Raw genomic sequence first — 15,207 nt, forward strand, 5'->3', positions numbered from 1 at the left:
TTACTATTGCATTAGCGACCCCCTAAGCTGCCACTGTCATAAGAACACGGAATGCCTGCTATTTTAAATATTTAGACCTTAAACTATAGTAACTTTTCACGTCTCCTATCTGACCACTGACTTCCTTTGGATAGGGTTTAGCGCTGACTTTTAGTACCCTCTTTGATTACTTGGCCATGGCGCTAAAAATGAGGGCCACCTGGCTGGGCTGAGAAGAAGCCAAGACGAAGAAGCATCATCCAGCCCACAGAATCTTCATCTTCTGTTATCAGTTTCCCTGGTGGGGCTTTGCTACGCATCCCTTGGCAAAACTGTCTGACATCACTAGTCTTCTCTTGTTTGCCAGCCTCAGTGCTCACTAATATGCCACATCTGTCCCCAGAAAAAGGTCCCCAGAGGCCCCTGGGAAATTTGAGGACACAAAGACCATATTAATCAGCGCCTTCCTTACCCTCTTCTCCTGACACGTGTCTGGCAGGATGGAGGTAGCGAGAGATGCACATGTGTTGGCTCCTGGCCCAGGGCATTTGCAGACATAGCATCCCTTTAACAGTCTGGCTTGGGGGATTCCAGGCAAGCTCTGCTCCTCCAGTTAGGGCACACAGAAGGCTTTCTGGGTCCAGTGCAGGCCTGGAGGTGCACTTTGGCCTTTAGGTCATTTGAACATGTGTAAGTTCACATGAATGTTTAAATTTTTTCATCTTACTTCAATAGCAGGCAGTTATAGGTGGTAACTCAACCATTCCTGTCCCACTTAGAAGCGTTTCCTCTGGATTTCGGTATGGCATCCATTTTCCTGGTCCCTCACTACTTTATAGCTTCAGTTCATCATCTCTAATTTTTTGTTGTTGTTGTTTTTCAAGAAAAGCATTCTCGGTGTGTGGCATATCCTGCACAGAGAAATCAGGCAACATGGGAAACAAACACAGAAAACAAACAAACAGAAATCCCACACCCGTGTACAACATTTGAGCCAAGAGACTCTCGTTTGCAATGTCTGGCTGAACAAAGAATGCATCATTATTCCTCTTGGCATATGACTCAAGGGAGAATTTTCTTAACAGATGCTAATTTAATGTGGCCATACCAGAGCTTACGAATCAGAGTTACCCATCTGTCAAGAGATGTAATTTCCCAATAGTGAGATCTAATCTTCTAAGCTCTGTGGCTAGGCTCCTAGATATCTGGCCCAGTACAAACAATTACTTTCTCCTGCCCATCTCCGTAAGACCAGGTATACCGAAGAGGCCTGGCCAATGAACGGTACTATTTGCTGTCTTAAGTCACCAATGCTTTGAGGGAATGACTGACCCAACACCAGCTCTGAGGCTGTAGGAAGATTATAGTTCAATGTCATCCGCAGCCGGAGAGTAAGGCCTTGTTTTGAAAATGAAAAGCTGTGGGTTGGGGGTGGGGTGGGAATGAGTCAGTGGTGCTATTTCTATTTCTGCCTTCCTCTGGTAAAATTTCCGGTCTGCTGTTTGTAATTACAAGCCAAAGTGTCACCATGTTGGCGTCCAGGTGACCCATGGAAGAAAATATTCCTAATATACCTTATAAATGCAGAACACAGAAACATGCTGGGATAAAGTCTTCACCAGCAAAACTTGCTATGGACATGTCAGGCACTTGGAGTGTGGGAAAGCACTGTTGGAATACGACATTATAGGAGCTGTGGTTTTATAAGGACCAACATTGATCTACCGGCATTTATTGAACATTTACTTTGAACAGGGCATAGCTTTGGGATAGGTGGAACAAAGGACTCATGAGTCTTGGTACATTTATTATTGTCCATTGGTGATGTCACACCATCTTAACTGTTTCGTACATTTACTTATTTAGCTTGAACCAGAAAATGTTCTAGATACTCACTAAACCTTAACTGTTTTGATCCTGGAAGATACCTCTTAAGATCGACAATATTGTTGTTCCCTAGCTCATGTCTACCTTCATGGGTGAAGATGGAGACACAGCGTGGAAAATTAAGTAACTTGCTAGTGGAATGAATTTGAATCCGAGGATACCTGGCTTCAAAGTCTGCACTCTTGCCCACCACATCTGTTCTGGCTGTGACATGGAATCTGGTGGCATGGCATCAAAAGAGTATTTCTTTCTGTGTTATTGATTTAGCAGCCTGTCTCTGCTACTCTGATAGATCCAAGATCAGTTTAGCTGTTTCACTGACATGTGTCTACCCCAGGACATTGGGCTCAGCCATCCTTTGGCAGAGCCTCTGATGTGTCCGTAGTCTGTTAAAGGCTGGACAGACTCATTTCTTTGTTTGCATTACATTTTGATACGTTTTCAATCGAGGCATAGCATCTGGTGTGCTCCAGAGGCAGTGTGGGGAGGCTCTACACAAGAGCATGGGCTCAGAGTGGAAACCAGAGCCCTTCGTGCAGTTCTGGATTTTACACTATGCAGTGTTAATCTCGCTTTCTTGACAGTTTCAAATCAGTATTTCAGACTCCTAAGGAGTTGTGGAAATGCCGTCATATATAACCTTATTGGCACAGGAAGAAAATAAAAATAGCATGAAGCAGAACGTTAAAAAGGTATTTTTGATCTTAGGCTGACCCCGGGGAAACGTCATCCGAGGCTCCAAGTGAAACCAGGACAACTCCAGCAGAGAATGGGGTGAATCACACCACATCCCTCGCACCCAAGCCACCTTCCCAGGCTCCACACAGTCAGCCTGCCCCAGGTAAACAGCAGAACAGTGCCATTTGCCAGCCCTCCACCCTTCCCTCCTGGGCACCTCTGAGGGCTCCGAGGGATACAAACATGGCTCCGTATGATGTGGGTGGGTAGGCAGCAGGTTGGACATGTGGTTGAAGGTAAGAAATCCTCACGGGTATTCACCTGGCTCTCCTAGAACCTAAGACCCACCCGTGTCATTGGTTGTGATTTGGGGATGAGTTTTGATCCCTCCACTGATAGAGTTTGAGTTTGTAAAGAGTTTTACAAGCAACTTCCAACTATGCCTTAGAAGCACATCCTTGCTTCTACTTCAAGTCTCTGCCAACATCTGATTCCCCAGTAACCTTAAATGTTCTCCTGTGCTAGCCTGTCTGCTAGGCTTGCATGTGGGTCTGGTCATCTCATCATCCCGGTCCTCAACGGGGCACGTTCTACTGTTGGTTCTTTTGGGAGATGATGAGGCACTTCCTGAAGGGCATAATGCCAGTGGAGGAAAGCCATGTCAGTGGGTATATGGCACACTAAAGTGCTTGCTGCTCGCTTCTACTCTTCAACCAAAGCTATGATCATCTCTCTTGCTTCTCAGAGAAATAATTTCAGTGCACCTCATGTTAGCATTTCAGCTCACTCTGGTTAATTGAGTGTGTGTGATATGCATGTGTCTGTTTATTGTATGTGCATATATATATGTATATGTATATATGTATGTATGTGAATATGTTTGTGAGTGGTGTGGTGGTGTTGGTATGTGTGTGATATGTATGTGTGTTTGTGTATATATATGGGAGTGTATGCGTACATGTGATTGGTGTGGTGGTGGTAATAATGTGTGTGTGTGTGTGTGTGTGTGTGTGTGTGTGTGTGTGTGTGTGTATGTGAGTGGTGTGTGTGTGTGTGTGTGTATGTATGTGTGTGTGAGTGGTGTGGTGGTAATTGTATGTGTGTGTGAGTGGTGTGGTGGTGATGGTGGTGGTGATGGTGTGTGAGTGTGTGTGTATGTGTGTGTGTGTATGTGAGTGGGGTGTGTGTGTGTCTGTGTGTGTGTGTATGTATGTGTGTGTGAGTGGTGTGGTGGTAATTGTATGTGTGTGTGAGTGGTGTGGTGGTAATGGTGGTGATGATGGTGTGTGAGTATGTATGTGTGTGTTTCTCTTAACAGATAGAACCCATCCTGAGAGCAAGTTGATCTTCATGCATTCTCTGAAATCACCCAGTGCCAAGAAGTAGCATTCATTTGGTCCATCTAGTTGAGTCAGTTAATAAAACAGGAAGAGAATAAAATAAAGCACGAGAGTGCGACTCTGTTCCCTTTTCCTTCTCTGTCATAGTGGAACATGGCGTTGGTGATGTTCAGGTCTTCTTCCTGATATGCTTTTCCTGAGAATCTGTTTTATAAGTACAAATCCTACTTCATTCATATCAGTCATGCATGACCTGATACTGTGCTTCTAGGAAAGCCAATGAAATCAGTGATAGGAGATGGTTAACCGTAAACAAGAACCAGTGTCTTCAAACGATTATTGTTCACCGCATGCAGACATTTACAGTTCTTCTGAACTACGGTGTCTTGCTTCTGGGAATAAATGAGAATTTGCCATTTTAACATTTTTTGACTTTTAAGCGATACTTAAAAATAATTTGGCTTGCAGGAAAGAGTTGAGATATATCACAAAACCTGTGGCATAAACGCTCCTCTTTTCCTAAAGTCAGCATTCAGCAAGGACAAAGTAAGCTTTCAAAACGAGTTAGCCTTCTGGAAGCCAGGCCTGCCTTGCACCAGGCTCTGTTTATTGTCAAAGACTTACACTCCGGGCCCCACAGTACGCTTGCTCACCATGTCCCCAGGGTGTCACCTTCCCTCTGTACCAGCTAGACTCCTTGTTTCTCACACTCCTGATTTTTTATTATTTAAAATGTCCCTTGCTTACTTTGAGCTGCCTCAGTGTGTTTCTGTCATCAGATCGGGGTTCTGTTTTGATACTACACCCTTCCTAATGCACCTTGGTTGGGACAGGTAATGTTGATATCTGCCACCGCTAGGTTAAAATGATTTCCCTCTGAAAATTTACTTCCAACTCTTATGTGTACAAGGAGAAGCATTTTGAGGGTGTTACACCTCACACTTTGCACAGTGATCTCGAAGTTGATACCGGTTCATTGGTCAGCAGTCTTTAATCATGTCATTCCTGATTTGGCCAGAAGGTGGCAGTAGCACTGCTGAGACTGAATTTCTTGGTTTTTGGTCTAAGGGAATGGATGTCTCCCTACATATGGAGAATACATGTAATTACTCATCAGCATAGGGTTGATTCCAAGTTACAAACTAAAGAAGTTTTGTAACAGCTACCACAATTAGCCGTTGTCTCTAAAGAGACTTAGAATCAAGGGCAAAACCCAGATGGCCAAGTATTCTTCTGCCCCTGAGCTACACCTCCATCAGCAAGCATGCTTGTAAACTTGATATAAAAATTTGAAAGGCAGAGAAGGCCATTTCTGTGATCTTTTTGGTTGCAGGGTCTGTGAAGGCACCTGCCAAAACAGAAGATCTGATCCAGAGTGTGTTAACAGGTGAGCACAAACCTTTTCTCCTCTTGCAATTTGGCAACTGAACATTGCACACAGTAGATGTAGAAAGGGGCGAAGAAACCCAGGCTAGGATTATGCCTGGTCAGAGACAGGCTTCCGAAGGTATCTAGGCTCCTGAAACATGTCAGCTTTTCAAAAAAAAAAAAAAAAGATGTGCAGGGCTGAGCATTTTGGATATAGGAACTTTACATATAGTTATATTTCACCTAAAATATACAAATCATTCATAGGAAAGTTATGAGGAGCTTATAAGGCAATGGAGCATGTTTTTAAAAGAGTTCCATTGGAAGCAATACAGCAATGGTGGTGAAGTGTTATCTAAAAATACGTAAGTGTATACACAGAGCGTCTGCACCACCACCCTAACTCTGCCTGTCTCTGAACAGTTCACCCATTAGTGATATGCATCTGAACGCAAATGAACAATATTTTTACATTTTGGGATATTCCAAGGGATATTCCAAGGGGATGTTTTTTTTTTTCAAAGACAGTTTAGAGTATCTTTTTCTTATAGGTTGGAAACAGCGAGTCCCATTTCTAAACTGCCCATGGGTCGTGTTTTAGAAACTCTTTCTTAGAAGGTAAAATTGGTTTCAAGAAAATGCAGCTGTTTCTTGGGCTTATAAATTACAAATTCTTAATGCAACCATGAAGAGCCGGTTTGAACCTGAAGGAAACTGTTAAATCAACATATCTAGTTCTCTCGGCAACTTCTTCCTTCAACAGGAAGAAAACGCAGTTGTCAGGGTAGACACACGGTAAGAGAAGGAAGTGCTGTCTGAAGGCCTTGGTGTTTAGCAACAGAAATTCCCATTCCGGTTCCCATTTATGCACTACGAGTTTCTCTCCAGGTTTGCTCTGGTTCCTGCCATATATTATTTCCAAACCTCTTGACAGTTCCAAGAATATTTATGGCATCTTTTGTGTTGTTGCTCCCAAAACAGAAAGTTCAAATCGAGAAATGGAAACTTGTGAACCCTGACTTAGCTGGGTCCAAATAAATGATAATTCACTGAAGTTAAGATGCCATACATTGAAAGGCTCCCCTGACCTCCATTTATGTAATTCTAGGAAAGGCAACAGAGACGCTAGTGTGGGATCTTGGCTTTAGAAGTGAGAATGCATTTTACAAATGCTTATTATAGAAGTGAAGACACGTGCCTATGAAGTGATTAAGGTCAGACTTTGTCACATTGACCGTTTTCCTTAACATTGGAGAAAACACCACCGACATACAGGTGACCACTAACCCTGCTGGAACCTTTGTGAAAATTAGATTAAAGCACACTTTCTTGGCACACTTGACTGCCATATCCTCTGACACGTAGGGAGAAACCAACCTACGGTGTGGCCCTTGTCAGCATGTCCCCTGAAAGATGCTGAACCTGTGTGATTATTTGGTACAGTGGTAGCAAACTGTGGGTTTAGCAAACCTCCATTTGTAGAAATAATCACATTATGATTCATAGAAGTAGCAGAATTAGAGTTATGAAGAAGCAGCAAAAATTTGTGATTGGGTGTCACCCCTACACGAGACATTAAATGTCATGTCATTAGGAAGGTTGAGAACCACCGATCTAAGACATGGTGCCAAAAACAGTTAAAACCTTTCCTTGGGGTTTTTATTTAACCACCAGACCAGTCTTTAGTAGAAATGCCATCATCCCTAAAGAGGATGAAGTTGGGACCTACTCCATTTTTTTCTGATGTGATACTGTCCTATTCCAGGCCTTCTTGAGGCTAGGTTACTAAAGCCTAGAGTTTCTGCTTCTCTGCAGAACTTCCCTCTATGTAGAGGGAAATCCTCTCTAGGAGGTTGTGCTCTCTTTTTGGCCACTTCAAATTCACAATGATGTTGGCCTTCTTTATTCATAAGTAGATCAGCCCCATATGCCATACACACTCGGGGTTCCTCTAGAATCATTCAGAAGTCAGACGGAAACTGGTGTGCTTGGTTGTTTCTACTTCTGGTCTACTCGCCACCTTCCCCTCCTCCCCTCTGCCCACAGTGAGTCGCCCAAATCCCCATTCTAGACTCTCCTAGGAAAACCAAACCTCCGTCCCCAGAGGAAGGGCCCGGCCCTCTGCAAGGTTTGGTTAGCACAGTCCTTAGCGGGCGAGCCACAGCAGTCGCCTGACAGTTCTGACATCTAAGCTGTGCTCTTCAGCTGCTCTTGGCAGAGATGGGCTGTCCCTCTCTGAACAGGATGCACTGTCCCTGCCCCTGGGCTCTCTGCTCTGTCACTCGGCTCTCTCATGCTCTTCTCTTGCAGAAGTAGAGGCGCAGACCATTGAAGAGCTCAAGCAGCAGAAGTCATTCGTGAAGCTTCAGAAGAAGCACTACAAGGAGATGAAAGACCTGGTCAAGAGACACCACAAGAAAACCACCGAGCTCATCAAGGAGCACACGACCAAGTACAATGAGATCCAGAATGACTACCTGAGAAGGAGGGCAGCCTTGGAAAAGTCTGCCAAGAAGGACAGCAAGAAAAGGTGAGTCGATAAAGAGATGCTGCGGTTCGGGGGTTGCTTTGTGTGTGGTGCCCTCACAGGGAGCCAAGTCACAGTACCTGCTCCACCCTGCCCTTCTTGAGTCTTTTCAGTTCCCTGTGCTTATAAGGTAAATGTAGTTCCCTCCCTCCCTCCTAACTTCCCCCCCTCCCCCTTCCCAGACTACTCTTGGCTCGCTGTGACCCTTCCTTCTCTGCTTTGACATAGCTGGGACTTTGGGTATAGATTTCTTCATTTGAAAAAATTCTGGGGTATATATACAATTATTCTTCCAGAGCTCTATTTCTTAACTTAAATATCCAGTAGCTGATACACACACACACACACACACACACACACACAGACACAGACACACACCATAGCAGCTGCCAAAGTGTGGGTGTGGAGTTCTTAGGTACCTGGAATCTAGTTGGACAGACTAACTATGAGGAAGGAGAACACCAACTTTCTTTTGATGCCAAAACCCATTCTGGCCTGATAGATATGTGGGACTCAGGACTCAAGTACATCTCTCAAGTCTCAAAACACTCAGAATGTGACAGAGAGGAGAAGCATAGCTAATAAGTAATACTGTTGTTATGTTTCCTGTGCCCTGTGGATAATTCAATGATTGTATACAATCTTACCCTAAATAGTAACTATGCAGTTATGTTTCCTCGTTAGTTTTATCTCAGCTGACACAAGCTAGAGTAGTTTAGGAATAGAAAAAAAATCGCAGTGTACCCATCAAACTTCCCCAGGGCATTTTGGTATATTTTCATGATTGATGTTTGATGGGAGGGGTAGCTATTTTATTGTATATAGTGCTGGATTGAGTCCAGGGGTCTATACGGAAACAGGCTGAAGAAAGCATCAGGAACAAGTTAGTATACATTTCTCCACTGCCTCTGCATCAGGTCTTTCCTCCAGGTTCCTGCCTTGACTTCCTTCAGTGATGGATTGTCACCTGGAAGTGTAAGATGAAATAATCCTTTTTCTCCCAATTAGTTTTGGTCACGGTGCCTTATCACATCAACATAAATAGAAAATGTCACATCAACAAGAAGAAAATAGACAAAAAATATAACCATACAGCATAACCATGGACTATCAGAAAGAGAAACAATATTCCGATGTAGAATGACCTCGGAGAAAAGAATACCCCCTGTGTTTTTTAAATGTTTTTTTATAGCAGTGCTAAGAATGAATCCCATGAACTGTGCAAGTCCTTCACTACTTAGCTGATACCTAGTCCCTAAAGTTTTGAAACAGTGTCACCATGCAGTAGGTTTTAGTTTTTTTGATGACTTGACACAAGCTAGAGTCACCTGAGAGGAGGAAGTCTCGGTTGAGAAAATGCCTCCATAAGATTGGCTGTGGGTAAGCCTGACGGGCATTGTCTCGATGATTGATTTAAGAGGACTCTGTCCATTGTGTGTGGGGCCACCCCTTAGCTGGTGGTTGTGGGTTCTATAAGAAAAACAGGCTGTTGAGAAGACCATAAAGAGTGAGGCAGTACATAGCACTCCCCCGCCTCCCTTCAGCTAGGGCCTTTGTGTCAGCTTCTGCCTCCAGGTTCTCACCTTGTTTGAGTTCCTGCCTCGAATTCTTTCAATGGACTCTCACTCAGGAAATGTAAGCCAAATCAAAATTTACTTCCCAAGCTGTTTTTGGTCATGATGTTTACATGACACGCTAGAAGCCCTAACTAAGACCCTTGGGATGAACTTGAACTCATAATCTGCCTGCCTTGGTGTCTAAATACTGAGGTTATATACACATGTCACTACACCCAGCTGGGAGAGCCTTTCTGACATGTCACTATAGGACAAGGTGACAGTCACGGACAACCATAGGAGGTGGTCCCAGGCCAATGGAAAGATTCAAAGCAAGGAAAACTTGACTTGTTCCAAGAATAGTAGAGTTGGCAAAGTGGATGAGACCTAGTAAGTCCCATGTGGTGTGACACAAAATGAAGTCTAGCAGGTAAGAGAGGGCACTGTATCACCAAGGTCTTCCAAAGCAGTTCAGAACTTACAAGCTTGAGTCAGAAGCCACTGAAGGAAGCAATTCAGTGAAATTTTTGTAGTTTAGTTAATAGCCTCAGAAAACATTCCTAACTGCTCTATGGAAGAAGACCCTTTGCTGGCTTTTGGGGATGTGTACAAGCTGCTGCCAAGTCGGCTTCAGTCATGCTTGGCGCAGGTGATGCTAGAGTTGTTGTGGCTAGATGACATTGTGTCAGGTCTGGGGACTCGAAGGGGACTCGAAGCAGGTCATAGAGGAGACATTCTCTCTCTGGAGCCCAGCTGAGTGATAATAAATGGCTGCCAAAATGGCAGAAAGGCCTGGATACCTGTGTTGTTGTTTCTAAGAGAGTTTGGGGTGTGAAATGGGTACTTAGAGGAGAGGAGCCGTGACCACATGACCTATGTGGCTCTGTCACGGCCAGCTATCCTTGTGGAGATTGAAACATATGTGATAACCATATCTGTTCAAGGCACTCCAGTCTCTAGCTAAGGCCATGTGGGTTCCAAGTTTGCCTCATAGGAGCTGCAATGAGACAGCTGCTCAGATGCAGCCTCCTGGGCCTCCATCCCAGTGTCTGCCTCAGGTCTGGGGTGGGGCCTCTGTGCTCTAACAAACTACAGAATTAGCTGGCACTGTTGATTCAAAGACTTCTTATTGGTAAATGGTCCAGAACTCTTTGATGGGACCCCAGAAACTGGAAGACATCACAAAGGCCTTTGTTAAAATAAATCCTGCCTGCATCTTCATCCTCCTTCCCCAACCACTGCTCCCCGCTCAGACTCTGCTGTGATGAGAAGGGAAAGTGAGGATTCCCCGGTCTCATGGGCTCCCACTCCGTCAGATCTCCAGCATGAAGATGGCAAGCTTTACCTCTGATCTGCAGCACAGGCCTGCTGCCAGACATCAGAATCTCAGCGGTCTCGTTTCCCTGTGGATTTCAGCTTAGCATTTCAAATTCCACTGTAGGCTGTTCATATAGATTGTCCTGGGCTTTGTGGCATACGTTCTGGCTAATCATGCTGGGTTTTTCACCTTCTGGAGTGGGGATGTTCTACTCCTGGGTGAGCTCCTCTATTGAGTATCAAGAATGTGTTAGACAGATGTACTGAGTTGGTTCTCTAGGAACAAAGAGCCAGTTATCTCAAGCTAGGTGCTTAAAACACCATGTCACAGTTCCAGAGTGTAAGAGTCCAAAATCAGTGTGAGCAGGGCATCAGCTCTGGGAAGTATAAGGGAACATTGTTCCTGGGTTCTTCCACCTTTTGGTAGTTACAGAAAATACCATTGGCTCACATAGAACTCATCACATCAGACTTGCCCACACTGTCACAAGGCTTTCTCTCTGTGTAGGTAGACCTGCCCACGTTTTCTCCTTCTTCTAAAGATATTAGTCCCTAGATGAGGACTCATCCTTATCCAGTGTTAAACTATCAAAACTCTTACATTTGCAATAGGCAAATTTCCAAAGAAGGTTTCCAGATAAACTGGGGTTCTGAGACTTAACGTGTCACTCAAAGGCACTACACACTCAGACGCACCACCCTATGCATTCCCCAATGCAGCCCTGTAAAGTCTATGCAGACATCTACCACAGTGCAGAAGCAGGCACCTGGAACCCACTCATACCATGACCTGCTCAGAAGCACGAGCAGAGCACAGGATGCAGATACAGTGGGGCCGAAGCCTGGTGCCTCCCCATCAGCTGTGTTCTGTGGCATGCGAGCTTTGGAACCTAATGTCTGTTTCTAAAAGGAGTACCCATGGTCCCACAAAAGCATTAAGAAACCGATACCCACTTCGGTGGATACCTCCATACCCTGAGTTTATTTAGGAAACAGCAAAGGCCAAATAAGATGACTCAGCAACTATTCTAAGTGTTGGAGCCTACTTCTCTAAGTTGCAATCATGTATTTTCTCGGAGCATCCTTTGCAAGCTTGCTGATGATAAATAATCTTTTGCTTTCTAAACGATGAGGTCCATTTTTATTGCGAAAATATTTTCTTATTTAATTACTAATGTTTAATGCTTAGGGAACTAAAAATAAAGCGAAAGTAACAAGTTTTCCGATTGTCATTTTAGGAAACTTTTTTTTTTTTTTTTTTTATCTTCCTTGGTTTTATTTAGCTAGATGTCAAAACAGCTTTACATCTTACACTTTACTTCTTTAATGAACACTAATAATATTGTTTAAGACATTGTTTTAAAATCCTCGTGAACACCAGGCTATACAATTTAAACTGTAAAATGTTGTGTATGGTGTTAAAATATATAGTTTTGAACACCAGCAATTTTTTTAAAGTGCCCTTTAGTTTGATTTCAATGTGCACTGGAGATTTTTAAATATATATCACAGTAGTAGAAAAAGCATTTTAAGTCATTTTTCCACTTATTTGATTATCTGTAGTGTGGATTAAAAATATTTGGTTAGTTGTTTGGATTTTTTGAAATATATAGACTCTGGATAGCTCAGGCTGGCCCTGAGGTAGCAGAAAGTAGCCTCTTTTTTGTAATATTTTATATTAGCCTCCTCAGAGCTGGCGATCACAGAGTAAGAGTTTAACAAATTACTCTTATGAGATGTCCTGACTTTTCCTGTCAGCTGATCAGTGGGGAGATGTGGTCAGGGTGACCCAACGATCATCAGAGATGCAGGAGACTGATGTACAGTTCTCCCTCGAAGGCTCTCTGGAAACGTGCTGGTCAGCTCTCATTAAAGTTTTTCAAGGGCTTGACTTCAAAGGAATGATCTCCACTGAGAAATGCGGCCTTTTTCTCTAGCTGAAGATTCTATAAGTCATCCTGAAACCGTAAGTGTGCAAGCCACTTGCCCATGGTTGAGAAGACGGTAGGCTGTGACCCATACACCTCTTACAGTGCTCTGATCACCTGCCCCATGAGGTAGAGGAAATCAGGATACAGCTTCAAAGCTGTACTGTGACGTATGATGTAACATGTGCTCACCTGGAACACACCATCAGAATGCAGCGCTTGATTTTTAAAAGTGGCGAAAATCCCCCTTCCTTCCAGGTTGAACAGATGTAGAAGAAAGCAGGTGAAATGTGTTACTCTTTCCGGGGAAGCTAAAGGCTAAATCAGCCTTTACTTGTTGCTGTGCAGCCAGGGAAGGCAACGTTGGCTCTAAACACCTCCTAAGAGCTCCACTTTGGAGATGCACACATTTTATGTTTGTTTGCTTTTATACTCTGAAAATTCCTGATACAGCATCAAGATAACATCACAGGGGACATGTGTATGTATATGCCCCTGGAGCCCACAATGTCTGAAGAGGCATGTAGAGGAAGCCAGGCAGGGCTTCTGAAACCTGTTCTGCTTGAATCCCACACATGCAGGGTCTCTGTGACCACCAGGACCAGCGGAGTAATGATCTATAGGATACAAGAAGGTGCTTTGGTTCAACATGATTAAGTGGGTTGGTCCTGTCTTAAGGAGTCTGACAACAAGTAGCTTATTTTAGGCATATTTAAGCACAGCACAGTCTGCTGAAAGCAGTCTGTTGATAATTAACCCAACCTCACGACACAACAAAGCACAAAGTAAACTAGATAGGGATTGGACACGACTACATTGAAACTCTTTGTAAAGTTCACACACTATCTTCCACAAAGATGGGTTTATGAAGCTCATGGTGTCTGGGGGAGGATCTGCTGTGGTCTCTGCCAAATAGCATAAAAGTCACCATGCCTATTAAACACACCCATGATGTAGCCCTTTCTTTGAAAGAACAACTCTGTGTGTTTAACATTCCAGATTCCCTGATCTGTGAGCATAGATGCCTACTATACCCCCCACACACACCTACCCACACACACACACACACACACACACACACACACACACACACACACAGAGGGAGAGGGAGACCTAGACATAGCGGTGAGCAAGTATGTGGAAACTTTATGAAAGCAGAAAAACACATGCATACACTCATCTTAGACAGGAGCCGTGAGCCACGTGTGGCTATGAGGCCCTTGAAATGTGGTTCATCTAGACTAGAGGTGTTGCTCAGTGAGAAAATTCCCATTTAATTCCCAGGCAAGAAAAAAGTGCATTTTATCAGAGGTACTCAAACTATGAAATACATGCCAGATTTCTCTGACTCCATTAAAAAAGAAAACAAAAGTACTCTGACGTGTTCTGGCTTCTTTTCATTGGTTAAATTAATATATACATACACAGCTATTATTTTGAGTCTGGAGAGTGCCTTGTAACTGAGCTAGCACTTTGCAAGTCAGTCTGTTTTGAGCTCCTGAATGCTAGGATTACAGGTGTTCATCCCACATCCAGCTTATGATATATCTAATTAAAGTTGGTATCATTCATTTCTTACTCAAAGATAGCTAGTTCAAGTTTTAAATGGCATACATGGTAAAATATCACACACATGTTCACAGTGTGTTTCTGCAGGTTCTGTCCCTGAACACTGAATTAACCTCTTATCCTCTGAGGATAGGAAATATAGGACAGATAATTCTACTTCTCTGATTAAAGAGAGCTTGCATGTTCTTCCCTGAGAGAGAAAAAAAAAAAAGCTTTCTCTGTATCAGATCTCCCAAGGATTTATTTCTAGAGGCTCAGGAGTAGCGTTGAACCTGTTTTGACGGCAGATATGGAAGGATTACCACTTTCTAGACAGTCCATCAAAAAGCAAAATAGTCTCAAAACATTCCATATCTAAAGATGGATCAGGAGAGGCCTAGGAGTCTCAGCTATGTCTTCCTGTCTCTCATCTCCCTTAATCTACTAGTAAATCCTACAAATATCTCTGAGTTATTATTAGACAGTATATTCGGAATGCCATGTTTTCTCATTCCTTCATCCATCTTCCCTGAGCACTTCACATGATGTGAAGAGCCCTTCATGCAAAAATAGTTTCCGTCTGAATGTAGGGCCCCCACCTTCTCCTTCTAGTGGCCTAGTTTTTACACCCAAGCCCAGTGCCCTGGAGAGGAGGCATTCTGGAGCCTCACAAGCACCTGGTGCCACCTGCCCAGTTCCTGAGCCAAGCTCTGTGTCTTTGCAGATCTGAACCCAGCAGCCCTGACCATGGCTCATCAGCCATTGAGCAAGATCTCGCTGCCCTGGATGCAGAAATGACTCAGAAGTTGATAGACTTGAAAGACAAGCAACAACAGCAGCTGCTTAATCTTCGGCAAGAGCAGTATTACAGTGAGAAGTACCAGAAGCGAGAACACATTAAACTGGTAAGCCAAGAACCGTGGCTGTGTTTGTGCAGCTGCGGGGCTCTGTGGAGGAGCAAATGTTTGCTGCTCTCAGATGACTCACAGGGTACAGTGCAGAAGTGAATGGCACCAACGCAGACAGGGCAGTATCCAGTATACTAACACTCCTCACCTTTGATAAGTTCCTCTAATCCC

The 15,207-nt window shown here is 43.8% G+C and overlaps 1 protein-coding gene across 3 annotated transcripts in view; it reads left to right on the forward strand.

Annotated features, from left to right (window-relative positions):
• The window catches only part of PLCB1 (phospholipase C beta 1), a 644,223-nt gene that overhangs the window by 534,333 nt on the left and 94,683 nt on the right, over positions 1-15,207 (forward strand). For all 3 annotated transcript variants that reach the window (XM_080931577.1, XM_080931578.1, XM_080931579.1), the window contains exons 24-27: positions 2,575-2,707; positions 5,218-5,271; positions 7,563-7,782; positions 14,853-15,033. In XM_080931577.1, coding sequence (XP_080787703.1) covers positions 2,575-2,707; positions 5,218-5,271; positions 7,563-7,782; positions 14,853-15,033 — 588 coding nt within the window. The remainder of the gene's footprint in view (positions 1-2,574; positions 2,708-5,217; positions 5,272-7,562; positions 7,783-14,852; positions 15,034-15,207) is intronic.

The sequence above is a fragment of the Micromys minutus genome (assembly GCF_963924665.1).
Source record: "Micromys minutus genome assembly, chromosome: 17".
Classification (NCBI taxonomy): Eukaryota; Metazoa; Chordata; class Mammalia; order Rodentia; family Muridae; genus Micromys; species Micromys minutus.